Source organism: Toxorhynchites rutilus, chromosome 2, assembly GCF_029784135.1.
Source record: "Toxorhynchites rutilus septentrionalis strain SRP chromosome 2, ASM2978413v1, whole genome shotgun sequence".
NCBI lineage: Eukaryota > Metazoa > Arthropoda > Insecta > Diptera > Culicidae > Toxorhynchites > Toxorhynchites rutilus.
In genome coordinates this window covers 62,939,219-62,956,629 of record NC_073745.1, presented here as the reverse complement: position 1 = coordinate 62,956,629, position 17,411 = coordinate 62,939,219, and the positions used below count along the sequence as shown (strand labels likewise).

Below are 17,411 nucleotides of genomic sequence, written 5' to 3'. Positions count from 1 at the left end.
TTTTATTTACGAAAATCTAAAGTACAAAATTAATATTTACTTCTAAACTGAACTACATTTAAACATGGCCCTCGGTCTCTAAAATTTGTTCCCTTTCAGTACTTCCATCCGAAGTACATCATCCGAATGGTGTGGAAACACCGACCGCACTATTCCGCATTGATTTGCACGGATTTGCGATGCAGAGTGCCCAAGCTCGCCTCAAAAAGGATATCATTGATCGCCTTCTCCGCGAAGACCCGTTGCGTTGAATCCAGTGTCGACAGTTTTTCCCCCCAAGCTTTCGCAATTGTTGGGATGCTGCCGTCATGATTTGGATGAGGAGCTGGTGATGGGCTTTCCAAGAGGCGTTTTGGCGGAGGTGATTTTTGCTTTTTCAGCGAACTTTGCGATCTTTGTCTTTTGGTGGTGGTTTGTAGAACTTTCTGCGGTGATGGTACTGTGGAAAGCGTTCGAGTTTTCGATGGTGTGCAATCAACCGCAGGTGTCTGTTGAACGTGTTGATCATTTTCTTCTTCTCTTAACGGAGCATCCTCTAGCTGCTCTGAATCCTTAAAACGGCAGAGCCAATGAAATAATTATAAAACTCACTTCATGATTGAAACTTACCTGATGATCGGCTGTTGCGTCTGCCTTGCTCTTTCGCTGAGCTGATTTTAGAGCTGGCTCAAGAAATGACAAAGCATAGAAAACCCACGACGAGGGTGTGTAAGGTTCGCCTGTACCCTTGAACGGCTTTTTTGTTCGTACGAGTTCTTTTCTGTAATTTGTCCGGAGGCTGTTTATCTTATCTTTGACATCTTCTCTTCTATTGGCGTTCAGCTTGAATCTTGCCAGGAAGGGTAAAAGTCGATCGAGAGCTTTATCTCTCATCATCTTGTTGGTATACTTTGGATTGGTTGGATCCCATAGTTCGGGTGCTGCTTCATATTGCTCGATGAATGCACGAAGAGTTTCCTGTTTCTCCTCCCGAGCGCTGGCACTTCCAGGAATATATTGCTCATCGCCTAGAATGTACTCTTCGCCAATAAATGTGTCGGACATTGTCAATATCACTGTGAGGATTGATGATCCGGAATAAGATGCAGTGCTTAAAAATAGATTGCATACAATCAGTATTTACATCAATGTCATGGCGTACGGTATTGGAGTAAACATTGTCAATATAAGGTGTGAATACTATTGACACACGACATGATGATGATTATATATTGATGGGAATTGGAATTTTTTTGCTTCCATAGTATTAGGTTGGGAAAAAGAAATTCATTATTTTTGCGTGAAATTTAAACTTTATTTAAGACTAGCTGAACCGGAAAACGTTGTTCTGCCATATTCTAGTAAATATTTTGGGTGTTAAACGAAACATATAATGTATTGTAAAAGTGTTTAAATGTTTCAACGATCTATGAAATTTTTCGAATGTGATCAAAAAAACAGAACGAATGAAAAAAATAGAACGAAAATGTGTATAATGTTTCTTGATTCAATGTATTTCATTCATGTAACTGATATGTTTGATCTCTTGAAAGTTAAACGTAAGGTGAAAAAAGTAATATATTTTTGTCGTAAAGAAGAAACATGAAATAATACAATATCAATTTCGTTCGATTGTTGTCTCGGTGAAAAATACGCGCTTACCGTTTTCAAGATGGACGGTTAGTTTTATAACTATTCATGAAATGGGAACAACGATACGTCCGACAACTTCAATGAAGCTGACGTGCCTGTCTTTGTGTTTGTGGTAACAATATCGAACAGTCAACATTCCACCCACTCAATCCGATCGGTTTGAAACTCGACTGTACGATTCGATCGAAATCATCTTTCGCATTCCTAAATTCGTTCCTCTCAAATTCAATATTGATAGTATTTGAGGAGCAATTTACTCTCTATCAGATTGACAAATCCGGAAACAAATCCAAAATGATTTTAACAATGATTAATTGAAAATAATTACTCGATGTCGTTTGAAGGCATAGAAAACACAATCCAGACACTAACTTAACTTTTGACGTAGAACTACGTCTTTCAGGAAGGGTGCCAAATCAGAAAACAGGTCACGTTTTTATGGAATAAAGTTAACGTTAATAACTATTTTCACTCATGATTTGCATACCAATTGAATCGGAAATTCTTTTGTTTAGTATGCTATACACTACAATTCACTAATCTCTAAACGGTTGAAATTCAGGAAAACTGGAAGAACTTCCTTTTTTCCCATACATTTGTTCTGCCGATTTGTGTGCTAATCCTACCCCGTATTTCGAATGCTTATAACTCAAACATTTCTTAACAGATCGGAAAGATTTTTGCATCAATTGATAGGAAATATTTCTACGCGTCTATCACAACTGAGGGGCTTAGAATGAAAGGGATGTAAGTGATTTGATCGATTTCTCTACATCGACTCTCTCTTTTGGTCATAACTTAGCTGCAAATACATTCCCAGCTGTATTTGACAATGTGGAAGATAGATCAGAACCTCAACTATCGGATTATATAGCAAACTTAAATTGGAACGTTTTTGTAGTAGAGTTATTGACTAAAGAAAAAGTTGATGAAGAGAAATCGATCAAGTCACTTACACCCCTTGCATTCTAGGCTAAAATATTATTTTTCATGAGATGAACAATTGAATAACTGTAAAATACGTTATCGAATCGTTATCAAAACGCACTAACTGCTAAATTTTGATTGACCTGATTTACGGTTTCCCCAACACAGACTTTGAGATCGATGTACCTGTGTAAATCCGATCTGGAAATATACATGCAAGTCGAGGGTATTTTTGTTCGCACCGAGCTGTGTTTCCCTAACACGGACTTTAAAATCAATGTGCCTGGAGGAGTCCGCTTTGTAAAAACATGCAAGTCGGGGGTATTTTTGTTCCCACCGAGCTGTGTTTCCCTAACACGAACTTCAAAATCAACGTGCCTGAGGGAATCCGCTTTATCAAAACATGCAAGTAGGGGGTATTCTTTGTTGATGTTTGATCGACACTATACGAGACATCGATCACTACAGCCATCTACCGAGAAAATAATGGAAAATAAATTTTCCCCAACACAATACTATGCGTAATGCTCTGAAACAAACTCAAACCAACGAACTTAAACAGTTATCAGGTGTGCTACAAAGGCTATAGCTTATATATAATACTATAGTATAAGTAAATAGCGTGCAGTTTGGGAGGAATTTTAAACAAAATTTTAGTACACTTTGTTTCCGAGTTCAATTTTGTGAAAAAAACATATAGGAAAACGGGTTCATATGAACAAAATTCCTAAATTTGTCAGTGGTTCTGAACACAACACTGCACGCTATTTTATACGTTTGAATAATTTTCGTGTAAGATACGAAAAAATCTAGCTCACCTGTAGTATACGTCAAACCACGCTGAACTCAAACATCGATACATGCATACGTGATACATGGGAGAGAGAGAAACGAATTTATTTTGAGGAAAGTCACTTCAAAATGCAATAAAGTCCAATTGACGAAGGCGAAGAATAAAATGAGATTGTCGAGTCGTAGAGTGAGATAGCAACTGAACGCCCGAATGACTGTTGAGTCATGTTGACGGAGAATCTGCTGGAAGAAGCCAGAACTCATTTCCAATCGAATACGAAGGAGTATTTGTTCAAAGTCCGCTGACTATCCTCAGTTGAATATGACTATGCTGAGCCCTGCTTCTCACGATTGCATACGATTCGTGCAGCCACATTTTCGTCTCAGTTCGATACGATTGCCACGCGCTTTGGTGAAGTGTTACAAGTAAATAAATAAATAATAATAATAATAGTACATGCTCGCTAATTAAGAGTTTCATGAGTTTTCAATTGGAAATTGGACATCAGCAAAATTGTATGTCAGTTTTGCTTTGACGTTTCAATTCCATTTTTGACGAGGGGTATTTTAAAGTTTAGTTTTACAAGTAAAAACAAAAAATAAAAGATAAGACAGTTTTTTGAAATCAACTCAATCCGTTCCAAAAACAGTCTTCCTGTCATTTATAATTAACAACACATAGTAGTTACTGGATGTTGACTAGGTGGATTTCACCTGATGAATCTACGAGAGAATATTTACCATTCAGATTTTTTATTTTTTTTTACTCACCACTAGCTTTTTAGTGGTAAGCTGAAACGCATATAACGGGGCAAGTTGGAACGAAGGTATGTATCGACTAATTGCCACTTGTGGACTCTGGTTATTATGGTCTGAAAGTACGTTAGGAGAACGGCTCTTAAGTATACAGTTGCTCAGTCTTCGGAATGTAACGCGGTGCTGATGTACAACTTTTTTTTTGCATTCAGTTGGACTCTCATTCCTTGTACCCACATGCGCTCGGGCGAATCAACGCGCACCGAAACATAGTTGAAATGTTTTGTTGTCAACACCGTTCGCTTTAAGATTCGAACATCCTTACTGCTTTAAATCCTTGCCGTTTTAAACCGCGCTCGAATCTGATTTGACTGCTTAGTTTTCTCTGCTGAGTTATTTTTCATCACATAAGCGCATACGGATGGTATGGAGGCGCGCTGTTGTTTTTTTTCTGCTTAGCTTAGAACGAGCGAAGACAAAAGGGCGCTAGAATTTGATGTGTGTTCTGCATTCTGTCATAAATCCGTTGAAATGATCAGAAAAAAGCGGCTGATCCGTGGCACTGTCGGACAGAATGCAGATTCTAGAGTGCACTTGAAGCTATACTGCTGGATGACATGAAGCAAGATTCTGGTCGAGATAGAATCAAGAGACGACGAGTCTGGGCAAAATCGGAGGTCATCGCATCACGAACGCTCAGAAGTATTTGGCTATCGAAAGAGGGGCGAAATTGTTGAAGACGGTATGTTTCCGTCCGGAAGACCGGAAGCAGTGCCATTCAGTGCAAGAAAATTAGTTACAGCACGATCCATTAACGCGAAATTTCCGGCCAATAATTAGTACCCATCAGCAGCCGCAAAAATAACGAAATCGCTACTGCATTGGGTCTTTCAGAGTACAAGAAGTACACCAGTTTCATCCTACTGAAAAGCCTCAGCGAGATCAAGGCGCTTGTATAAATGTATAACAGGTGAAGCAACATCATCACTTCAATGAGATGGTGATTACGGTTTGTGGAGCGGGGGTTGTTTGTTTTGTTATTGCTAGGATACGCCATTTTTGCATTTTCACATGCGAGAGTGGTAGATGAACTGAATGAGAATAAAATTCTACAAAATCATCTCTTCTTTTTCACACAAATTCGCGAAAGCCGAACATAGTAGGCATCGTTCGAATGAGCGTGGTGGCAGTTTGTAGAGAGTCGTCGGCAGCTGTTTGTAAACAATACCGACAGCAATTCCAATATGGCTGAAAGTGCATTTCATATGATTGTTTCACCTGGTATATATAGAGGCGCCTTGAGCGAGATGACAACACGATTGGTAAACTAAAAAGTTTATTCGACATTCCATCATCAGCAAACAGCAACACTGCTTGCAATTCACTATAGACTACAAAACCATCGCCCACAGGGTAAAAAAAACTATATGTCGAACTCGACCTAAGATATCTTTCGGAGGTTCAGTTCAAATGCCTCGGATTTGTCTGCGGACTGAAGGCAGAATGCGATGCCGTAGTCCGAACCAGATTGCTATTCGTCTCGGCAACCTGCGAAAGAAGCGAAATGACATAACATTGGAGCAGATTTCGGGTGAATGCCAACGAATTCACCCAGATGCTGATCCAGCAACGCCTTATTGAAACGATCCAACACACCATTCCAAAGAATGCCTTTTTCTCATGAATCATATTGGATTGCCTCACAAATTGTGGTCCTGTATTCTTTAAGATTTATTGCAACATAATTTTAAACTCCTCATGTTTGTTATCGTCTCTTCAGTATTTTTTTCGATGATTTATATGCATTTCAGTGCAGAAAAGGCATATTTGTGTCTAAATTATCCACTTCTCAAATTATTCCCTTCTTCCATCAAATGCTCTAGGTTTCGCATGTCGTGATTTCTGACAGCAACAAGTTTCGACATGCAACTAAAAGCACAACACAGCCACGCGCAACCGGAAAGGCAAACTGTTCTATCGCAAAGCAGGGAAACAAAAGAAAATCAAACGGTGAACGGCGTGGATTTGAATTATTTTCTTTTTTTATGCGGTCCCTATCTACCGCACAAATAAAGTTTTTTTTCAAATTGTGTACCGAACAAGATTTTTAAGGCTACTGGTGAAGTTTTGCACGATCATTTATGCGATTTTTCTTGTGTGGTCCCTATCCCCCGCCCAAAAAAAAAAGGTTCGCCTGTACTTGAAACTAAATTTCAACGAAAATGAAAAATACATGTTTTTAGGGCGAAAGTCAGTAAAAATAACTTCCAGTTTCTTTAACTCTAAAGTTTTTCTTAATTTCAAATGTTCTATATATGTTTTCAATGCAAATTTTCGTATCATTCAAATGAAGGCAACATAGTCGGGTCGAGTAGTGCAATTTTAAAATTAAAACCAGTTTAGTGCAAACAGAGCTAAAAAGAAAATTCTGCCATCGTTGAGATTTGACCATATATTTTTATTTTTCCACAGTATTCAGCAGGGGATCATTCCACAAGATAAACCAATAATTCTTCAACGAAATTTTGGTGCGAGCTATACCAGGACTAAATTTTTGTGCGATTCCAAAATGAGTTCGCATTTCTCACAAGAAAAATAAATTATGTTCAACCTCCCACCGTCATGCACGCTGCTGCTATTTTCCAGCTACTTACCACTAGCTCTTGGTCTAATTGAGCACAACGCAAACATCGCCAACATACTGAGCAACTGTCAGTGGATATAGCCCATCGGTAGGGTATATCGCAATTTGTGGTGTTTGCAAAACCAAAAATGTCCGCCCCGGAACAGATCCAGCAGGAAAAGGCGGCCCACCGAGCCGCCTTGCGTAATGAATACTGGCGGACGATGACAAATCCGAACAATTACTTACGTGGCGAGAGCACAGGAGTGGTAAGTTGTTTTCCAGTTTCGTCCGGGCGTGATTATGTCATCGACTCTAGGGCACAAACCAAAACATCGGAAATCTCATTGATGGTTACCTTTTTTTCTTTCTTCCTACAGTTCGACAAAGGGCTGGCACGCTTCCAGGCCATGCGAGTTAACCACATTGACCACTTCAAACCAACCTGGTACTCGTTCAGAATCGGCATGCTAACGGTGGTGATTCCGATTGTAGGATATGCGCTGCTCTTGAAGAAGGAACGTGATGGCCGCGAGCATTTGTATCGTACCGGTCAGGTGGCGTACAAGGATCGTCGTTTCAAATTCATTTAAACAGCAGCTATCACTATTTATCATTTTTGTAGCAGAATGAATCTGTGAACACGGTTGTTTCGAATATGGAAAGAAATATAGAAAGGTGATTTAGTCACGGGTACGAGAAGCTTTGGTTGTTTATTTCTCTTCTAGCTGTTTGTCTCGGCTGATAACGTGATCCTCGAATTTCACCATGTACGTGGTGCCTTTGTGCCAGTGCGCCGACACTTGACATGTCTGGAAAAAGAAAATTTGATGTTCGGTAATGCTGAGATCTATAGTTTATATACGTTTATGAGTTTTTTTTAAAAATTATATTGCCATATGAAGCACGAAACTTTTGTATCAATTATTTTACTAGCAATAATAATCAATAATTTCTAATACCCATGAATATATTCGTTGATCGGACGAACTGCGTGTCTTAAGGCCTTTGGGTTAAAGTCCCTTAAAAACAAGAAAAAAAACTGCGTGTCTTGTCTTTAGCAAGATAATTATTATTAGAACTGAATCATGCTAAACATTTTCCATGAACAGCTATGAGATTTTCAGACAAGCTTCGACGCGTTTTTATCCTTTTTACTATTAACACGTTCCCTGCTAGTCTCTTTTTTTGTTAAGACTTTCTGTTCATTTGAGTTAAAAGCGTATGTGCCCCACGCATTGCATTGTATTGTTCGATTGGTTTGTTTTTAGTGTATCTCTTACCATGATTAGAATAGTGGTAAATCATTATTATTGGGAAAAGGGTGTGTATTTTAGGATGTATAACTAGGCTGACCAAACGTACCGATTTTCGACCTTTTTTATTGTCCCGTCTTTCATGTACCCTATTTTGAGTATAAATAGAAAAAAATATGTCTTGTGCTACGCGATTTGTCCGAAAACCTGCTTACTACCAGAGATCGGATAGTGTCCTTTCAGACATTAATCGACTCTTTGTAATTGTAGAACACATGCGAATTGAATTGTTCGAATTTTCCCATTTTCCTTCAGAGTTTTGCGAAAATTTTCAATTGTCATGTTTGTTTAAAATATGTGCATTATTTTTATGGAACCCCCTCTTCTTTCCAGAGGAGGAAAGAGGGTCATACCATCATAGAAACATTTCTCGTACCCAAAAACCCTCACATCCCAAACTCTATATGCTTGATTAATTCTCGAGTAATGCAGATATTTGTGTTTCATTTGAATGGCAGACCCCCTCTAGAGAGGGGAGTGGAGTGTCTAACCACCATAGAAACATTTATTGCATACTAAGAGTTCCATATGCTTAATTTGGTTTCATTTGCTTGATTGTTTCTCGAGTAATGCGGAAATTTGTGTTTCATTTGTATGGCAGACCCCCTAAGAGAGGGGGAGGAGTTTCTAACCACCATAGAATCATTTATTGAACCCTTAAACCCGCACATGCCAAATTTCGTTTCATTTTATTGATTAGTTCCCGAGTAATGCAGATATTTGTGTTTTGTATGGCAGCACCACCCCTCCCCCCTCCCACCGCTTAGAGAGGAGGATGGAATGTCTAACCACCGTGAAAACATTTATTGCACCCTAAAACCTTCATATACCTAATTTGGTTTCGTTTGCTTGATTAATCCTCGAGAAATGTAGAAATTTGTGTTTCATTTGTATGGCAGCCTCTCCTTAGGGTGGGTTCAGACTAGTGATATATTCATGTGAAGAAAAATGATGAGATTCATACAAATCGCATCAACTGTTTACACTAGCGTGAACTTCTATAATGAATATATTCATATTTTCGGTGAATTTATTCACCTGAAGTAGAACTGCATCCAACTTTAGTGATTTCTCACCAGTGAGATGATGATGATGATGTTGAATTAAAGAGGCTTTAAACTTTTCAGTTCATTCGCCTCTAAAACCAGTGAGAAATTCACAAGCGTTTACATATGCTGAATTTATTCAAGTTATATATACCACGAATAAGTGTATCATATTTATTCTCACCCGTTTACACCTATTCCACGTGAATAAATCCATCTATAGCTATAGATTTCCCTAATGTAAACCCGCCATTAGAGAGGAGGGTGGAGTGTCTAACCACCGTGAAAACATTTATTGCACCCTAAAACTTCTATATACCTAATTTGGTTTCGTTTGCTTGATTAATTCTCGAGTAATGCAGAAATTTGTATTTCAATTGTAAGGCAGCCCACCCCCCTAAGAGAGGGGGGAGGAGTATCTTACCACCATAGAATCATTTATTGCACCCTTAAAACCTCCACATGCCGAATTTCGTTTCATTTACTTAATTAATTCTCGAGTAATATAAAAGTTTGTGTTCCATTTGTATGGCAGCCCACCCTAAGAGAGGGGGGAGGAGTATCTAACCACCGTAAAAACATTTAATGCGCCCTGCAACCTTCACATGCCAAATTTTGTTTCGTTCGTTTGATTAATTGTCGAGTAATGCAGAAATTCGTGTTTCATTTATATGATTTCAGAAGTGGGTAATAGAGACGCAAATATGCTTTGTTCGCACTGAAATGCATATAAACCATCGAAAAAAAAACTAAATGGACGATAAGTTCGTCAAATATGCTTCTTTTCATACACCGCACAAAAACAGAAAACCGCACAAAAAAAAAAATCTCACCAAAAAAATCGCACAAAAAAACCGCACAAAAACAGGTTTTACTGTATATAGATATTTTGTGAATGCCTTGTACCGCACCAGTTGAAAGGATAATACCTACGATGAACAAAATGTGGACAACGGAGAAGTCAATGTCAAAATACTCAACGTTGAAATTATGAATTGCCAAACAGAACTTTGATCTGGAGTGCGACAAATTTTGCGATAACATTACGCGCCCCGTTTTCTTTCCTGATTTTCCTGACAAACGAAAAACACAATGTGAAAACCATGTTAAAACAGTAAAATCGATGAAAATTTAACAATTAACCATTCTAAAAGTGTTAAGTTATACTTAGAAGAACATTTTGAAGAGGTACTACCGGGCAACATTTATTGGAGCTGTTCTAGTGCATTAGAGTTAATAGTAATTAAGTATATGACATGATTAAAGAATGAAACGATTGGTTGTAATACCATAAATAATTTTGTTCGGAAAATTGTTGAATACACTCCTAGAAATCATCGTGTTGTAAAAACTAGCACAAAGGTATATTTACAAAAATGTCCAATTAAAGTCAAATTAAAATCAAATGTCCAATAACTCGTGTCGCAATACAGGCCTGTCCAATTAGCTAGATGTCGGATTAGAGGCGAATCACTGTATAACACAACAAACCAATAAAACCAATTTTCCTCCAAATTATTCTAACAAATGTCTGAATAAACAGTATACTACCAACATATTTGAACTGCATGAGACTTATCTGTCGCGTGGAAGATGGCGGGTCAACATTCTGCGCTTTCCAACCACCAATCATGATGAAAACTGCCTCTTTGATGAATGATGATCTGCTTTTGCATTCATTATCTGCAAATGAAATACTAACGAGAAAATGGGATGAACGTTCCCCAGATCCATTACAACATTCTGTGGCATCTGCTACATTCAATATTGGCAACATGAATAATAATAAACTTTCGATTGTGACGATTCTTTTTTGTCACTAAGAAAAAAACTAAAGAAATGTGAAAGAATAACATTGAAAAACTATTTAGTCGTCCAATTCCTATTTTGATTGAAAATTTTCCGAGAAGTTCCAATCGAAAATATTATTTCGTTGGGCTTCAACATGGATGCTATTAACTGCATTGAGTATACATGAGCAAATGAAGTCATATAAACACACCGTGTGTTTATAAATCGAGTCTCCGGATACGCAGATAAGGGCACACAATGGCATCAAGTTTTAAGCCCCAAAGCATTAGCCCATATCGAGCCAAGTGTTCGACAAGTCGAACAGCTAATTTGATAATTTTTTAAATTGATTTCATTTAATTTCGTATAACTTTATAGGGCAATAAATTCGGGTTAAAGCAGGTTTGTGCGAAACGTACATAAGCTAATAAAACCTGATAAAATACAAGACAAGTTAAACATTTTTAAAGTATTACTTTGATAAAAGAACACAGATTGTGATGTAGAAAAAAAACATTAGAGTGAACCTCCTACAAGACAAAAAAAATGCAGGTTTTGGACAATGTTTTTGTTTGACAGTTTTTCAATTTTTCGTTATTTCCCGGAAAATGGAAGATGGGAAAAAACTAATTCTTGAACATTGGGGTTTCTTTAGTGCCATAAATCAGAATTGCACCGATGGTTTCCGTAAAATATTTTTACAGTTCGGCCGTTAATGGGTTAGTATTTATGTGACCCACGATAACTAAAATATGAGAACGTATTATGACTAATTTTGTATCAAGGGCGAAACTGGAATAAAGCATCCACTTATATCACTATCCAGGGCTCGTTTCAGATGTGTTAAGATGCTGGCTTGCACTCCGCATGGGTAGATTGTATGCTAACGAAATCCCACTGTAAACAAATGAAAGAGAAAATATCATAATAATATAGCCTTTATGCCTCATCGTTTCCTGCAATCCTTTGTGGCCATGAATTCGTCATAGACTCCCGATTATCCGCGAGCGGATGATCCGCGGTGCGAATTATGCGCGACAGCGAGTTTCATAGTAAATCCATATGCCTTCCCGGTATTTGTCAGTGAGTGATAGTTGCATGCACTTTTGTTTTCTTCGTGGTATTCACCACTGGTGTACACGATCTTGTAGATGGATAGTTTAATGATTTGTGTATTGATAAAACATAATTTTCATGCTGAAATATCTTTTTTTTTTGTATTTCGCACTCATTTTTAGTCATTTATTGCTTTATCCGCAATTTTCGTTATTCGCGATGAGCTAGCCAGACTATTCCGCGGATAACCGATCTACTCTATATTGTTGCTTACAGTCGCATTTCATTTTTGACGTAGGACTACGTCTAACCGGAAGATATAGGGGGTGAAATGGAAATCTAGGCACTGAACAAGTAAGAAAAAATGCAAGATTTGGAACGCTTATAACTCGAGCATTTCTCAATAGATCGCAAAGGTTTTTGCATCAATTGATAGGAAATATATCTACGCATCTATCATAACGAATAACATTTCATTTTTCTTGAGATAAATAATTGAATAATTGTGAAATATCAAGCATTGTTAAAATGCACTATGTGCCCATTTTTGATTGGTCCATTTTGTGCTCCTCAAATCGTACCGACCAAAACGGGCAACCAGAGCAGCAGCGAAATAGAATGAAGCACGATTGGAAAGGAAAAAGAAAAAAATGAACGACACATTGGTCGCAGTCTCACACATGCGTAATTCTCGAGCCAGCCAGTCAGCTTAAAAATCCTCGCTCCGCTGCCGTAACGATCCATTCTTTGTGTGGACACCGACTGGACAACATCGCTGCTGGACGGGCTGGACGGCGAGGGATCGAGTGCCTTTCTCAAGGCAAGAGTCTCTATAATACAATACCTTCCTTCCGTAACGATCATTCTCATTCAAACCGTACACCACATCGGTTCGCATCACAACACATCAACAAACCAACCCAAGCAGCCATGTCTGGACATGGTAAAGGAGGAAAAGTGAAGGGAAAGGCAAAATCCTGCTCGAACCGTGTTGATCTGGAGTTCCCCGCAAGGGTAGCTAGGCCGAGCGCATTAGTACCAGTCCACCTAACCGGCGTTATATAGTTTCGGCCGCTGAAGTGATCGAGTTAGCTGGCAAAGCTGCTCGCGACGATAAGAAAACCCGCATTCGGAACAGAACACATTCGGTTCGGTGGACATCAAGACAACAGGCAGTTGCAGCGAGTGGCGAGTGGCAAACGCAATCACAAAACGGCATCAGGTAGCAGAAGAAAAAAGTTTGTTCTTTATACAAACTGCTTTGGTGGTAAATCCAGAACAAGGCGGCATCGAGGGCGTTCGAAATGGTTTTTTTTCAAAACCACGAGTACTAAGTTTTCTAAATTGGAACCATTCCATAAAACAAGGCGCTTTTCAGGGCCATTAAACCTTCCAAAAAAGAGTTTAGGAAATACAGTTCAATGCTTTCTAAAACAATATCCAAAATAATAATAAAACACAAATTGATTTTTTCATAATTTGTTTGCCAGGATATGATGAGTATGTGAATTGGGCAGTTGTTCTGAGCTTATTGATTTTCACCAACTCTTAAATTACTTCTAGATTGAAAGTACAGTAATTTACACTTATCTCGACATTTAGCTAATTGGACGGACCTGTAATGCGACATTGTAGTTGCACGTTTTTGTAAACATTGAGTTCGGGGTCCAAATTATGACTCCTCATTGAAAGCCGACACTGTACCACTGTCATCGCAAATGTTCAATTACAGGTTAAAATTACCTCCAATCCGATACTGAGTGGTGGTAATGCGACGTGCCATTGAATGTAATTTACTGTAAAATATGTCACAAGCTGGATGGGAAGAAATTTTCCAACTGTGAAAGCTGTGGCGAGTGGCAAATGCAATCGCTAAACAGAAAGGTTTAGCCGAACAAGATGGGGATATCGAGTGATAACAAAACAATAAACTCTTTAGATTGAAGATAATTTTGTGATCCTGAAAAGACCCTGAAAAGACATAACATAGCCTGCATGTGAATCCAACGAGCGAACAAATCGTAATGAATGTATTTTTTTGCCATCGCTCCCTTTTAACGCTCATTCGTTCGTCTCGTTGGACTCGCCCCTCTGGCTGAGTCTGCCGATTTGTCTCTATCCTGTGAGTGTGTACCGCTAGAGTATAAAACACGCGGACCCCAAAAAAATATCTTATTTTCTTTCAAACCGTAAACCCGTGTGGTTGTACGGCATCGGCATCGTGGACGTAACAAAGGAGGACAAGTTAAGGGAAAGGCAAAGTCTCACTCGAACCGTGCAGGTCTCCAGTTCCCTGTTGATCGCATTCACTGATTGCTCCGCAAGGGTAACTAGGCCGAACGGATTGGAGCCGGAGCACCAGTATACCTAACAGCGATTATAGAGTTTCGGCCGTCGGAGTGCTCGAGTTGGCTTGCAAAGCTGCTCACGACAATCAGAAAACCCGCATCAAGAACAGAGCAGCTTCGGTTCGGCGCTCATCAAGGCAACAATTAGTTTCAGTGAGTGGCAAAGTGTTTCTCCGGCATGTCGCATTAAATGTAATTTACTGAACAACATGTCACAAGCTGGATGGGAAGAAATTTTCCAACTGTGAAAGCTGTGGCGAGTGGCAAACGCAATAGCTAAACAGGAAGGTTTAACCGAACAAGATGGGAATATCGAGTGATAACAAAAACACAACACCAAAGGTTCTTTTCAACCCTCAACATATTCATAAAGAGTAAACAGTAAACTAATCCATTTTTCAGGTAGATAGGTAGGTATTCAAAAAAAAATAGGTAGGTAGGTAGAAGAAAATAAAACAATATATTTAAAATATATATTTAACAAAAGCTGTCCCCTTTGTATAGTCCTACGTCACTCCGGTTATGTCCCCGACATTACCCACCCGTCTTTTTTTTAATTGGAGATTTAGTAGAGCCACCATCAACACCCTAAGGTGTGAAAAAAACGCTCATAATTGTATTCTGTATATCTGAGGCGAATTCTATACACAGATTTCCATCGACCATCTCTGCCTTACAAAGGCTTTGCTATAAGAGCTTTTGCGTTATTCAGTCCTAGTGAGGAGATTTTCATATTTCAGACCTCTTACGAATTTCATGTCAACTCGATTGACTATTGGAAACAGCATCTCAGATTGCAGTGAAACGTTGTGGGTGTAAAGTCATTGGTCATTTAAGTAACTTTGCACACTTGAAATCATCGAAAAAAATTGGACTACTTTTTTTAAAGGGCCAAAAAAATGTTCTTTGTTTTTTACAAAAAAAATATAACTCCAAAACTATAATATCTACAAAATTCTGGTCAAAGGATGAAATGTAGGAAATTATTTAAATTTTCATCAAAAATATATTTGAATAATCTATTTGATAATTTAATAAATTTAAATTGAAAGAATAAAAAAAAATTACACTGAAAAAAAATTAAAAAATTGTAATTAATTTTTCCCAAAAATATATATTTTTCAATTCTCAAAAAATATGTAAATAGTCCTTACAATTTCCAACAAGTAATCCATACTTCGGAAGATGAAAATTTTTACATGGACAAAGTTTTTCTAACAACAACTTTTTCATGTTTTCCTTGAAAAAAAAATGCTACTAATCCTAATTTTGTTTCAAGTCAAGATAGCGATATAGCGTATTCGAATAGAGATGAAACGGATATACGGTAACTATCCGGTATCCGGCCTATCCAGCCAATATTTGCTATCCGCATATGGAGGTTTTAGGGTGAAATAAATGTTTTTACGGTGGTTAGATACTCCTCCCCCCTCTCTTACGGGGGGCTGCAATACAAATGAAACTCAAATTTCTGCATTACTCGAGAATTAATCAAGCAAACGAAACCAAATTCGGCATGTGGAGGTTTTAGGATGCAAGAAATATTTCTATGGTGGGTAGACACTCCTCCCGCTCTCTAAGAGTAGGCTGTCATACAAATGAAGCACAAAATTTTGCAATACTCGAGAGCTAATAAAGCACAATTTGGGATGTGAGGGTTTTTGGGTATGAGAAATGCTTCTATAATGGTATGACACCCCTCCCTCCTCTGGAATGGAGAGGGGGTCCCCTAAAAATAGTGAACATATTTCAACCAAAGATATTCCAAAATCCGAAAAATTATATTCCCATATGTTCTACAATTACATAGTGACAAAGTCCATTTGATGTTTGCGATAGCGAAATAGATCTTTGTTCGAAACTGGAAATGGATTTTGATGTTATGAAACGCACTTCTATATCTTCTTCTATCTATACAAAAAAAAAGATCGCCGGATGTGTTGATAAGAGCAGAACTCGAGGAAGGAATTGTCCGATTTAGGACTGTCTTTATTCTATCATCTTTTCTGCATAAAACAAATGTAACGAAGAAACATGTTATTTGCAAGCGGTTGAAAAATCTTGAACGAGAATTGTGTCTGAAAATAATATGATGATATGATGAGTTTTGTTAGAAATACTACGAATTTTATAGTAAAAGGTAAATTTAACGGGGTCAAATAGAAGATCAATCAATGAACAGTTCTTCGATTGGACCCATGAACTTACTCATAGTAAGAAAACGTGAATGTTTGAAGGTATTGATAACAAAAAACCAATTTTGGGCGGGACGAAATTTGCCGGGTCAGCTAGTAGCATATAAACATCATGCACACTTGATTAAAAATAAGGTGTGATTACTGACATGTCAAAATGTTATTGAAATTGAATTATTATCACCTCATATCATCAAAGTTTTATTCATCGCTTCCGCTTCATTTAACGTTTCGTTGAAAACGACAATGAGCTGTTATGCTCAGAAGATTCGTCTCAAGATAGTTTTGGAAGATGATTTTGATTTTATTGGTTTTTGTCTATCTGTTTACGTTCCGAGAACACCTAAATGGTCTGACCTGAACCTCGGGTCTAAAAAGGTTGCAATCAGATAATTTTGATCTGTTTCTAAATAGTTAAAACGACCTCCCCAGCGTTTAAATATTATATGTTCTCATACAAGTAAGTTCGGTGTTCTTTGATCAGTCTCGTCCTTATCCAAACTTTTTTTTTGGTGCAGGAACACGTGAAATTACCTCGAATATACAAAAGTTCAACGCAATTCTCCACCAAGCCTAATAATTATTGAGTCTTCAATTTAGTGAATCAGTCGCCGATCATAATAATTTCTAGTGAAATAAGTGTACCCCCTCTCAGACTACCATCCCTGAAGACAGTTCTAAGTTTGTTCCCAATCTCAATGAAAATAATTGATTGCTGATTGCATGTAACTCTTACTCTTACTCGGCCAGTATTTGAATTATCTCAATACACTCACAAAAATCTATTTATAATAATATAAAACCATTATCAGAATAAAGCTGTTCTTGTAGAAAACATGATATGATTTTTTTTCAATTAGCAATTTTCTTTTCGCGACGATGACCATCATATTCATTTGCCACTTAATTGAAACTGTCTCAAAAGGTGA

General features: G+C 37.9%; 3 protein-coding genes across 3 annotated transcripts in view; 1 reads left to right on the top strand and 2 right to left on the bottom strand.

Annotated features, from left to right (window-relative positions):
* Positions 1-9: 9 nt before the first annotated feature.
* LOC129769679 (uncharacterized) lies at positions 10-7,265 on the bottom strand. Its single transcript, XM_055772086.1, has 3 exons — positions 6,762-7,265; positions 610-1,090; positions 10-551 (listed from the first exon to the last, which is right to left on the bottom strand). Exons 2-3 carry the CDS (start codon positions 1,042-1,044, stop codon positions 150-152), a joined length of 837 nt encoding a protein of 278 aa, XP_055628061.1. The 5' UTR covers positions 1,045-1,090; positions 6,762-7,265; the 3' UTR covers positions 10-149.
* On the top strand, positions 6,802-7,432 carry LOC129769681 (uncharacterized). The gene is made up of 2 exons (XM_055772089.1): positions 6,802-6,999; positions 7,111-7,432. Exons 1-2 carry the CDS (start codon positions 6,880-6,882, stop codon positions 7,321-7,323), a joined length of 333 nt encoding a protein of 110 aa, XP_055628064.1. The 5' UTR covers positions 6,802-6,879; the 3' UTR covers positions 7,324-7,432.
* Positions 7,413-17,411, bottom strand: part of LOC129769680 (trafficking protein particle complex subunit 5) — a 23,244-nt gene continuing 13,245 nt past the window's right edge. The window contains exon 4 of the mRNA XM_055772087.1: positions 7,413-7,542. Within this exon, the coding sequence (XP_055628062.1) occupies positions 7,444-7,542 (99 nt within the window). The 3' untranslated portion in view covers positions 7,413-7,443. The remainder of the gene's footprint in view (positions 7,543-17,411) is intronic.

Excerpts from the sequence above, each read along its gene's own strand:
- LOC129769679 (XM_055772086.1), bottom strand. The coding sequence starts at position 1,044 with ATGTCCGACACATTTATTGGCGAAGAGTACATTCTAGGCGATGAGCAA. Across the intron at positions 552-609 it reads ACGCAACAGCCGATCATCAG|GATTCAGAGCAGCTAGAGGA; the intron begins GTAAGTTTCAAT and ends TGCCGTTTTAAG.
- LOC129769681 (XM_055772089.1), top strand. The coding sequence starts at position 6,880 with ATGTCCGCCCCGGAACAGATCCAGCAGGAAAAGGCGGCCCACCGAGCC. Across the intron at positions 7,000-7,110 it reads GTGGCGAGAGCACAGGAGTG|TTCGACAAAGGGCTGGCACG; the intron begins GTAAGTTGTTTT and ends TTCTTCCTACAG.